A 12,014-nucleotide genomic window follows, 5' to 3' on the forward strand; every position below is an offset into this window, starting at 1 on the left:
AAAAAAAAAAAAAAAAAAAATCTTAAAAAAAAAAAAAAAAAAAAAACTTGAATGTGCCTCATCTGGAGTGCATCTTAAAATGTCCTGGGCCCCACACAGGCTTACTGAATTAAAATCTCTGGGAGTGAGACCTAAAGAACAAGTTCCCCAAGTGATTCTGATGCAGGTGTCCCTTGGACATTATTGAAAAGAACTTTAACTCTCAATTTGATCAGAGGTAGAACAGAACCTAAATTTTTCAGTAATTTTTCTGCACCAATGGTCAACAAGTTACTTAACCTGAGCCTTTGTCATCTCTGAAATGGAAATGATAATATCTACTTCGCAGTGTTGTAAGGTTTACAGATAATATTAAAAAGGCATTTGCATATAAAGTTGTACTTAACAAGAGAACCTCACAAACATAAGCTTTTTATAAAATTTCCAAGTTTTGTCAACCTATATTTCAACCCAGTCTTTTTAAGGACTGCATATACTTTTCCATGCTTACAGGAAAAGAAAAAGTGCACTATACAGTTGACTGTAGAACATGGGTTTGAATTACATGAGTCTACTTATATGCTGATTTAAAAAAAATAAATAAATACAGTATTATAAATGTATTTTCCCAGTAACATTTTCTTCTCCCTAGTTTACTTTATTGTAAGACTACAGTATATAGGAGCACCTGCGTGGCTCAGTCGTTAAGCATCTGCCTTCGGCTCAGGTCATGATCCCAGGGTCCTGGAATCGAGGCCCGCATCAGGCTCCCTGCTCAGCGGGAAGCCTGCTTCTCCCTCTCCCACTCCCCCTGCTTGTGTTCCCTCTCTCACTGTCTCTCTCTCTGTCAAATAAATAAACAAAATTAAAAAAAAAAAAAGAATACAGTATATAACACGTACACAAAATATGTGTTAACTGACTATGTATGTTATTGCTAAGGCTTCCAGTCAATGGTAGGCTATTAGCAGTTAAGTTTTGGGGAAGTAAAAAGTTATACATAGATGTTCAACTGTGCAGGGGTCGGCACTCCTAAACCCTGCACTGTTCAAGGGTCAACTGTGTACTCTTGCTGCTTTTAACAGGTTAGAGCTTAAGTACAGTAACTCCCTTGAGAGCAAGAACATTTTCTAAATCATCCAGACAATTCTTAATACAGTTTATAGACAATTCTTAATATAGTTTATATATGTGTTAAACAGACAACCATACCTGAAAATCATGAATGATGTGATGAACCGCTTCAGAATCCAAAAGATTAACCTGTTCAAATTTTGGTCTTGCTCTTCTAAAACCACAGCCAAAGGCATGCCAATTATTCTGCTTAAATTCTTTATACACAGCTCTGCCAAGAAGCCCAGTGGCACCAGTAATCAGAACCCGCCTATTGGGGACATTAACTTCCTCCTAAAAGGTAAAGTGGGAGAAAAAAGGATTACTTATTTTGAAAACATTCTCTCTATAAAATTAGTCACCATCATTGTTTACTAACTACTTCGAGTCTAAGTAGTTTGCTTCATGTCCCATATCTATTAGACAATTCTTAAGTTAGAACAAAGACCAAGCTGCATCAGTAATTATATCAGTTAAGAAAAGGTTTTATTGGGGCGCCTGGGTGGCTCAGATGGTTAAGCAACTGCCTTCGGCTCAGGTCATGATCCCAGGGTCCTGGGATCGAGCCCCACATCGGGCTCCTTGCTCAGCGGGGAGTCTGCTTCTCCCTCTCCCTCTGCCTGCTGCTCCCCCGGCTTGTGCTCTCTTTCAAATAAATAAAAATAAAATCTTAAAAAAAAAAAAAGGTTTTATTAATCCTATCCATTAAGAAGAACCTAAGAACCTAAGATGATACTTTAAGGATATATCTACCTAGTCAAATAGATTTGAATTTTCCTATTTTTTTAAATAAATATTTAATTTTAAGTAAACTCTACACCTAACATGGAGCTCGAATTTACAACCCCGAGATCAAGAGTCACATGCTCCACTGAATGAGCTAGCCAGGTGCCTTGATTTCCTGTTAATAAGGGAAAATCTTATTTTAATGATCAATGATGTCCAAATGAATAAAGAGCAATTTTAATTACGTTCTCCAGTTTATAAACACACACAATTAGTCTGAAGCTTACTAATTTTTTTTTTTAAAGGTTTTATTTATTTGACAGAGAGAGAGAGAGAGAGAGACAATGAGAGAGGGAACACAAGCAGGGGGAGTGGGAGAGGGAGAAGCAGGCTTCCCGCTGAGCAGGGAGCCCAAGATGCGGGGCTCGATCCCAGAACCCTGGGATCATGACCTGAGCTGAAGGCAGACGCTTAACAACTGAGCCACCCAGGCGCCCCGAAGCTTACTAATTTTTTGTGCCCTGATTAATTATCTGGCTGTATTCCACCAATAATTTCACAAACTGAATTTTGGTTTTCAGTTTGTAATCCCAAGTTTTCTTTCAAATCTCATTGATTTATCATATTCTGATAGGTCTGAGTTACAGAATTCTCATTTCACAGGAATTTATGCGGAGGAAAAATAAATGTGGTCCTTGTAGTAATAATATTCCAAGTTGACTGGTAAATGTTCCTGAGTTAACTCTAAATTTACCTTAACAGACCAGTTAAAACTAACACGGTGGGGGGGACCCTAACACAGAAGGAAAAAAAAAGAAAAAAGAAACTAAAATATTTTAAACTAATCTGTGTTCTTATATGAAAAAGAAAAAATTCCTTACACAATGAAATTAAAAGGAACTACTATTTAGAAAAAGTTGTTTAAAAACTTCCCTTCTTCCCAAGATGGGTAATACCAAATTTCCCAAACTCTTGAATAAAATCAACATTTACTATTTTAAAAACCACCAATAAAAAGTTTTATTAGGGGCATTTTGCTGGCTGAGTCGGTACAGCATGCGACTCTTGATCTCAGAGTCATGAGTTCAAGCCCAAGTTGGGTGTGAAGCCTACTTAAAAAAAAGTTTTTTTAGGGGCGCCTGGGTGGCTCAGCCGTTAAGCGTCTGCCTTCGGCTCAGGTCATGATCCCAGGGTCCTGGGATCGAGCCCCACATCGGGCTCCCTGCTCAGCAGGAAACCTGCTTCTCCCTCTCCCACTCCCCCTGCTTGTGTTCCCTCTCTCGCTGTGTCTCTGTCAAAAAATAAATAAAATCTTTAAAAAAAAAAATTTTATTAGGGGAGCCTGGGTGGCTCAGTCGTTAAGCGTCTGCCTTTGGCTCAGGTCATGATCCCAGGGTCCTGGGACTGAGCCCCGCATGGGGCTCCCCGCTCCTCGGGAAGCCTGTTCTACCTCTCCCACTCCCCCTGCTTGTGTTCTCTCTCTCGCTGTGTTTCTGTCAAAAAAATAAATAAAATCTTTAAAAAAAGTTTTTATACATTTTTTCAATTTGGGGTCTTTTTATTTCAAGTGCTGTTATAAATCACCTATTCTGAGCTGTCAAAAACTTTAAACAAGCAGGACGTCTGGGTGGCTCAGTTCATTAAGCATCTGCCTTCAGCTCAGGTCATGATCCCAGGGTCCTGGGACTGAGTCCCACATCAGGCTCCCGGCTCAGAGGGGAGTCTGCTTCTCCCTCTCCCTCTGCCTCTTCTCCAGCTCATGCTCTCTCTTGCTCCCTCTCTCTTAAATAAATAAAATCTTAAAAAAAAAAAAAAAACTTTAAACAAGCATACAATAACTAAAGATCTTTCTTTGTTAGTCATTAGTTCAACAGAAAAATTTAACACTATGCAATTTTTTTTTTTTTTTTTAAAGAAGGCCACCACAGTTAGGCCTCCAACTCTTGGTTTCAGCTCAGGTCCTGATCTCAGAGTCATGAGACTGAGCCCAGTGTTGGGCTCCACACTCCGCAGAGAGTCTGCTTGATATATTCTCTCCTGCTCCCTCTGCCCTTCCAGCTTGCATGCATGTGCATGCTCATACTCTTTCTCTGAAATTAATAAATCTTAAAAAAAAAAAAAGCCACCCATATTAGGTACTCCTACCATAGTAAAAATCTGAAATGAAAGGGCTGATAGAAACAGTATAAAGGGGGGCATCTGGGTGGCTCAGTCGGTTAGGCATCCAACTCTTGGTTTCTGATCAGGTCATGATCTCAGGGGGGGTGCAATCAAGCCCCAGGTTGGGTTCCCCATGGGGTTGGATTGTCCCTCTCCCTCCCCGATTGCACACGTGCTCTCTCAGGCTTTCTCTCTCTCAAATAAAATCTTAAAAAAAAAAAAAAAAAAAACATATAATGGTTAACTCTTAAAGATATTTTTTCCTTAGTTCAACCAATTCCAAACATTTTAAAAGTTGAAGTAAAAATTGTCTAGGCTCTCTGTTGTAAAACTTGGCTCTAAGCCAACTGATCTATGAAAACAAGGATTTCAGCCAGCAAAATATTTTCTTTGAATTTTGGCAAGAAAACCGCTCTACAAAGACTGATTTGTAAAGAAGAGAAAACATGCCAAGCCTAGTAGACGCAATCAGAAAACAATTTACACAGGATAAATACCATTAAGATCCCTAGGAAAATTATTATAAAAGAGCTATGATTTGGTTTCTTCTGAGTTTCTCACTTTTTATTACTTCACATTAAAGAAGCAAAGGAATATATAACAGTTCTTAGTTGGTGGTTCTTAGGCTTCACTTTTATAAGAATCATGCAAAAGACTTTCAGATTCAGTACATCTGGGATAAGTACTGATAATTTGCATTTCTAACAAGTTCCCAGGAATGTGCTGAAGATGGTGATTTGGGAAATGCCCTTTGAGAAGTACAATCTTGAACTCCAGGAAAAATCCAAGGTTTTCCTAAAGAAAATTTACCTTATTCAAAGAAGCCAAAAAATTGTCATCTACCGTTCTAGAAGCAACATCTTTCCTTCCCTCTTTTCCCATTAAAAAAGGAAAAAAGAGGGGTGCCTGGGTGGCTCAGTCGTTAAGCGTCTGCCTTCGGCTCAGGTCATGATCCCAGGGTCCTGGGATCGAGCCCCACATCGGACTCCCTGCTCCATGAGAAGCCTGCTTCTTCCTCTCCCACTCCCCCTGCTTGTGTTCCTGCTCTTGCTCTCTCTCTCTCTGTCAAATAAATAAAATCTTTTAAAAGAAAAGGAAAAAAGAAATGTCAAAGAACAAGTATATGTATTCCACAAAGGTTACTGAACAGTGGATTCAGATCTGAGTACTTCACTGATTCTGTGAAGCACACTTTTTCCTCATTTTAACATCCTTGTTAAATGAATGAAATAGATGCATCTTATTACTGTCTCATAGTCTGGCACTGTCTTTTGCTTTTTAGTGCATCTTAAAATCAGAGCTCAGACGATCTTATAATCAAGTACATCTTAGACTTGATGAAATACAGTATTAAATTACAAGGACAGCAAGGCTCTTAGGGAATTTAATCCACTTAACTTTAAAAAAAGGATGAGGTTGCATGGAAAAAATACAATCTTATGTCCTCATAGCCTGGAGTAATTTGTAAGGTCCCTAGAAGAGGAAACAGTCCATGGTACCCAGTGGTCAGATGTCAATGCTCAAGAATTTTCTTTATTAAATGAGCAGAGATCTGAAGTGCAAGCATTTCCTAAAACGGAAATGATACTGCACAATCTTATATTAGAAAACTATCGAGTGTTATGTAAGACTCCATCATACCTTCTGGTCATTAAGAATAGCCTTGTTAGACATGCAGGGCAAATACTGTTTCCAAACTGAGGAATCTGAAGCCCAGAGATGTTAAAGGCTTTACCCACAGGAAATGGAAAAGGTTGGGCCCAGAACTTGTTTCTAGCATCTGTGGTCCAGCCAAATACATAACTGAGTTTTGTCTTAATCCTTTGACCTTCTATTTGATTTCATAATGATTAAATTTTAACTATTCTGCCACAAAATGTGGTATTGAGAAGTTACTGAAATCTCTATTGATCGAATTCCTCATTAGTAAAATGAGGTATGTGGACAAGATGACTAAGGCTCTTCCAGCTTTACAGTTCTACAATTCTAACATTGGTTTTCATATTATCCTTAACACAGAGGGGACTGAAAAAAAGTGAAAGGAACTTCATTTACTTAAAAGTAATTTTTCCTCTTTTCACTGAGTTCTCTCTAGAGACTGAATGAGCACCTTCTGTCACCACTATAAGAGCCAAGACAAGATTTTTGTCATTTGGACTGCAAGTTTACTGGTGGTTGGCAAATAAAATATGCCTCACTCTGAGATTAAAAGATGCCAAACAAAAATATCTATTTTTGACTTTATATATATACACAGAAATCCACCTGAAGCTTTTAAAAAGCACAGTTTTGATTTTTTTATTTTTAAATGGAAAAATATTCCTCTAAAAAATTACTTTAAAATAAAATATATTTTAGTCCTGCAAAACTCAGGAATATCCATGCACTTCAAGGAACTCAGAATGAGCTGTAGTTAACCCAAACCACAATAAAGAGTTGAAAATACTGTCTGCCTGAGAAGTCTTTGTCTTTTTTTTTTTTTAAGACTTACTTATTTATTTGACAGAGAGAGTGAGAGAGCACAAGCAGGGGGAACAGTAGAGGGAGAGGAAGAAGCCCCACTGAGCAGGGAGCCAGCACCCTGGGATCACAACCTGAGCCGAAGGCAGATGCTTAACCATGTGAGCCACCCAGGCCCCCCTGAAAAGTCTACTTTCTTAATTTTTATTATATGTATAGTATCAAGTATCACTTTAAGTTACTCTGAACGTATTTGCCTCTAACTATATAAACTCTTAGAAGCACAGACCTACAAGTGACCAGATTTATATACACCAAAAGAATTCCTGAAAAATTAAATACATATAAATAAATGTAGAGGTACCACTTTTATTATGCTACCTAATCAAATGACACCAAACTATAGGTAATGGGATAAATGGCTCTTTCAAAATGGTCAAACACTACTCTGGGACAGTGATTTCTACTTTCGCACACTTGCATTAACTTCTACTCAGAATGTCCTAGAAAAAGAATGAGACATCACTAACATCTAAACAGAGATCTTCTTAAATTTCAGCGGTAAATATAATACTTTGCTATTTTTAAAACCTCTTAAATTTGGCGTTTCCTATTCATTTCTTTAATTGATCCTCATACATTCCCTTGGAGGCAGATCTCTCAGTAGACATTACTGGACTCTAAGAAACTCAAGATCCCGTGACTACCTACGTGACACTGGTCTAATTGCTAGTGTCACTCTATTTCTACCCTACAAGACAGTCTTAACAGGTACCACTACAGTCTCCTTCTCCAATGTAAGCTGTTAGGCATTCCTCATTCTCACAAGTGAATTTTAATTCTACACATTTTGAGAGAGCAGCAAATATGTGTCAAGATTTAGGGTGGGGACCCCTGGCCGGCTCAGTCTGTACAGTATGCAACCCTTGATCTCAGGGCTATGAGTTTGAGCCCCATGTTGGGTGTAGAGATTATTTTAAAATAATAAAAAAAAAAATCTTAAAAAAATAAAGATACAAGGTTATTGTTTTTAGTGAAGGAAATCTTTTCATTAGTTTACTGAAATCCTACCGTGAAAAAAGATTAAGCTTTACACACACGTATGCATATAAATGTAAACATGTAACATTATGCATTCAGTACTTTTGGGGGTACATAGGAACAATACAGAAGTTTAAATAGTCCATCTAGCCTAACTTTACCCCCCCAACCCCAAAGTGATTAGAAATACTAAATACACTATCTCTTGGAAGCATAAAAATTCTCCAATATCAGAAACAGCCATCTCCCGTATCTTCTCTTATTTCCATAAGACATATCCGTCTAGGCATTAACATTTTTCTTTTGCCCATTGCTAGATATATTCTGTGGATTGCTGGGAAGCCTGCAATGAAATACAAGAAAGAATGGAGGAGAGGGATGCCTGGGATAGCTCTCCCACAGTAACAATCTTCCTTTATGTAACCTCAAGAGCGGTTCAAAGCCTAAGAAAGTGAAAGAGATTGGTATCTGAATCTCGGCTCCAAGTTTACCGAATGAACTTGGGCGAAGGACTCATCCCGTAAACCTCAATTTTCTCATCTGTAAAATGGAGCAAAAACAGTATCTTATAGTTATGACGATTAAATAATGCATGTAAAGTGGATAACATAGTGCCTTGCACTAAGAGTTCAATAAGTTGTCATCTCCAAATCTCCTATTAAAAAAAAGCAAAAAACACTTTCCCCTTCTTTCTCAGATGAGAACTGGTAATATCGAAAGATCCGAACAAAGAATGAAAACGAAATTCAGAGAGATAAAACAAAACCGAAAGAGCTCTGAAAAGCCCCTCTTCGTTCCCGGGAGGGGTGACAGAAGACACCAGAGTAAAACCAGACCTACTCGTTTCCTGCCGCAGGACTGGAAGAGTAAACACTGACGGGCGTGCACAAAAGTAAACAAACTCGGTGGCGCCGCCCTCTTCCTCCCAGAGCTGGAAAGGAGGTGCTGGGGCGACTCAGGGCCGGGGGCTCGGATTCCTCCAGGATGCGCAGGGTATATCACTCGAGCCCCCGCGACCTGGCTCGTCCCGCTCTGCATTCCCGGTTCCCCCTACGAGACCCCCGGGCCGACTCCCTCACCTCCACCAGCCGGCAGCTCCCGGGAACAAAGTGGATGGAGAGCTCATTCTCCCGCCCCACCATGCCCGCCGTCTCCGCGCCGCCGCCGCAGCGACCGCCACTTCCTCCAGCCCAGGATCGCCACGGGCCGCAGCTCCGTCGCCCTCGGCCCGCCTCCCTAGGTCCGGGCCGGCCCCCGCTCTCCGCTTCCGGCTTCCGCCGCCAAGGCCTCGCCCGTTGATTGGCCACGCTCAGCCGTAGCCCCAGAAAGGGGGCGGGCGCGTTCAGTACGCTCCCAGCCCACTCGCCAACTCTTAAAGGGATACACAAAACAAAGGCCTCGGCCTTACTCAAAGAATACAAGTTTTGTTTGGGGATGAGTTGTTTATTTTATGTACTCTTTTCTCTCTTTGTCTTTGTTCTAGACTAGGGAAGGATTGAATTGGATCGCCTAGAGTTTCAAGTCACCAGACTGTGCAGTGCGTAAGAATCAACTGGGCATGTAATACATAAAGTTAGGAGAAAACATTTTAAAGCCAGGGAGTGGGTTTGGGGAAGACGAGGAGGAGGGAGGAGAGTGGACATCTATCTCCGCAGCATTAGGAGTGTTTTTTGTTTTTTGTTTTTTTTTCCAGAGATTTAGAAAGACAAAAGAATAAAAATACAAGTGTTGGCATCTGAGTCATTAACACCTCAACAACCCATTTGTCTTTCTGGGATGCTAAAAAGTGGTACGTGTGAAATTCTCCAAATAAGTCAAACTATTTTTAACTAGTTAAAAATAAAAAGGGGGGGGCTAGGGGAGGAATTATTCTGGTGCTTCTTCAAAACACTGATTCTCGGACTGTACCCATAAATACACAACGAGAATCTATGGGTAGTAGAGCCAGGGACTTTACATTTTAGCGGAATGAACAGTAGTCCAGACCCCATCCGACCCCCTTTGAGAAGCAATCCCATCAGGAGCTGCCCCGTCGGGCTCCGCGAGCCTGGCCTCCTCAATCACAGCAAATTAAATAAGAAACCAAGCGGAGAGAGTAATGCGACACTCCACCACTTGCATGGCTTCTTAAAAGTAATGAATCAGAAACAGCCCTGAGAGCTGAGAAAGACCTCGCAAGCAACTGGTTTCCCTCCCAGCTCAAAACTGCAAAATCCCTGTCAGTCGGGACGCCTGTGAAATTTACTCAGGAAGAAACCCGCCCGCCATGGACCATGTAGGGTTCGCCAGCATTGCACCCAACAGTCCCGAGTGTTCTTACCTAGACACGCCGGATACAAGGCTTAAAAGTCGCCCACAGACATGACCGCTGCTTGGATTTTTCTTAAAAGGCCTTATTTTTATAATCCCTTTTGGTTTATTTCAGAGCTAAACACTAAGCAGCCTTTTGAAAAAGTTCTTTGTCTGAGCCTTGTGAATTTCCTTTCTACCCAACCCCCCAACAAGAACTCATTTCTTTATTCGAGTAAACAATCTTTCTTTGGAATGGTGGGGGAAGAGAGCCTGAAGTCCCTCACTGTCCGATTTTCATTTGTACCCAAACTGTTACTGTTAATCAGTTTAGCATTCAGAGAGTCCTTGAGAGGACTGCCCCAGCATTAAACATTCGTAATCTGCAGACAAAGAAAAGGTGAGTGTGGGTGGGTGGGTAGGAGAGCCAAATTCAAGATCCTCCTAATCCTCCTCTTGAAAAACTGGGATTTTTGTTGTTGTTAATTTCTAGAAGCAACGTGTGATGCAATCTGATCGTTCTGGTAAGAAAAAAAAATTAAGTGTACACTGCGAAGATTTAAGGACATGCATATGCAATTGCTATTTTTTCAATCTCCGAGCAGCCTTTTCCAGAGTTAGGAACAAGAGTTTTCTTGCCTAGCTTTGAAAATTTGGTTTGATACCTCCCAGGTAAAACCTGACTATAGTTCTACAGGTATATGTTCATGTATAGTTTTTATTCATTCTCTTTAAAGATGAAAGTTTCTCTGCTAACAAACATGCCGTCGCTGTACAGACGATGTCCAAGTTCCTGTGGTTGCTAAGTCTATAAATTCTGAGAGCAGCCTGGAGCTAAAGTTATGTTAGCGGATTCAGTTCATGCTAAGACAAAGAAAGGCTGGAGCACATAACTATAGATAAAATCCTTACTTATATAGAACCTTCACCTACACATCATTGCATTTAATCTGATAAATGAAACTGCTGTTCTGTTTTGCGTTTTATTTTTGTCAATTAATGAGACTTAGCTGAGCTTCAGAACCTGGTTTCTGGGGTCAGTAATTAAAGTTGGTATATTCTTCCATGTCCCAAAGTTACATGTTTTAAAGAAATGAATGACACCGCTTCTTTTTTCTTTTTCTTTTTTTAACACACCCTTGTGGTTTTTACGAGACATTCACTGGGATGCTTTTTAAAGAAACTAACTCCAGAATGCTTCATTTCTTGAATAGCTAGCTCTTACCTGTTCCATGTCCTCCGGCATTTCAGGCATGATTCCAAAATTATCTCAGGAGAAGATTGGGATGAGTCTCAGCCTCTGCCTCTTCTGCCTGGGTCTTTGTTCTGCCTGAAGAGAGCGCAGGCACGCAAAAACGTGAGCCTCAGCTTCACTCGACCTTTTAAATTAGCATTTTGATTCCAATCCCAGAATCTCATGCAGTTTTCCACATTGCAGTAAACTGGCAGCTGATTCCCCCTGGCAGTGTTGAAAATACCCAATGAGAAGTTTCATGTTTAATTGCATGTCAAGTTAGGGTCCATTAGCAAAATCATTAGGAGAACCAATTTATTTAAAAAAGAAGAAACAAAGAAACAAAAACTTCCTGTGAAGACTTGTTGCAATTTTCTCTTGCAGAGGAAAAGCAAGACATTACAGCTGGAAAGCATGCAGATCATGCAATTGATTCGCGTTCTGAAATATTTTATTCAGTTATGCCTTATTACAACAGAATCTAAGTAAAGTTTTTCCAGTGCTTTTCTGCCCAGTGCCTTCTAATTAACTATTTCAAAGGACAGTAAAAGGCACTGGTGGTAACCGCACCCAACAATTAAAATGCAACAGGTCATTTCTATTAACACTATGCTACCTTCGGACTGAGAAAATGGTAGGTGGAGTAGCTCTAAGTTTGGCCAAGCATTAAGGATTTCTAGATGAATGATTCTCAAACTTGCCTGTACCACAGAACCTATGAAACAAAATCATTCTGTAGGGGTGAAGTCCAGTAATCTTATTTTTAACAATTTCAAGGACAATGAATGTACTCAGTTACATTTTAAACCACTCTTCTGGACTATGGCTTTGTAACAATTTAAGAACAACATTACATTTAGATAGAGCTAAGAAAAAAACACTTAACTTTTTGTATCCTAGACAGTTCAAGCACACAGCGCACAGTAAACTCTAGAGACATGCAGAAGGTCTATATAAGTCATGGAGAACTATGCAATTTTAAAAAATTGATACGTGTTATCAAAATAAAAAA

General features: G+C 40.0%; 1 protein-coding gene across 3 annotated transcripts in view; it reads right to left on the minus strand.

Annotated features, from left to right (window-relative positions):
- MAT2B (methionine adenosyltransferase 2 non-catalytic beta subunit) overlaps nucleotides 1-11,082 on the minus strand; it is a 21,185-nt gene extending 10,103 nt beyond the window's left edge. Inside the window, exons 1-2 of one of the 3 annotated variants that reach the window (XM_025867078.2) lie at nucleotides 8,559-8,722; nucleotides 1,192-1,386 (exon numbers count right to left, since the gene is read on the minus strand). In XM_025867078.2, the coding sequence (XP_025722863.1) occupies nucleotides 1,192-1,386; nucleotides 8,559-8,621 (258 nt within the window). In that variant the 5' untranslated portion in view covers nucleotides 8,622-8,722. Of the gene's footprint in view, nucleotides 1-1,191; nucleotides 1,387-8,558; nucleotides 8,724-10,993 lie in introns of those variants that run through there. The other 2 variants (XM_025867079.2, XM_073890234.1) reach the window with 2 other exon arrangements.
- Between the last annotated feature and the right edge of the window lie 932 nt (nucleotides 11,083-12,014).

This window comes from Callorhinus ursinus, unplaced genomic scaffold (genome assembly GCF_003265705.2).
Source record: "Callorhinus ursinus isolate GAN/ISIS: 27379988/994484 unplaced genomic scaffold, GSC_fseal_2.0 scaffold3, whole genome shotgun sequence".
Classification (NCBI taxonomy): Eukaryota; Metazoa; Chordata; class Mammalia; order Carnivora; family Otariidae; genus Callorhinus; species Callorhinus ursinus.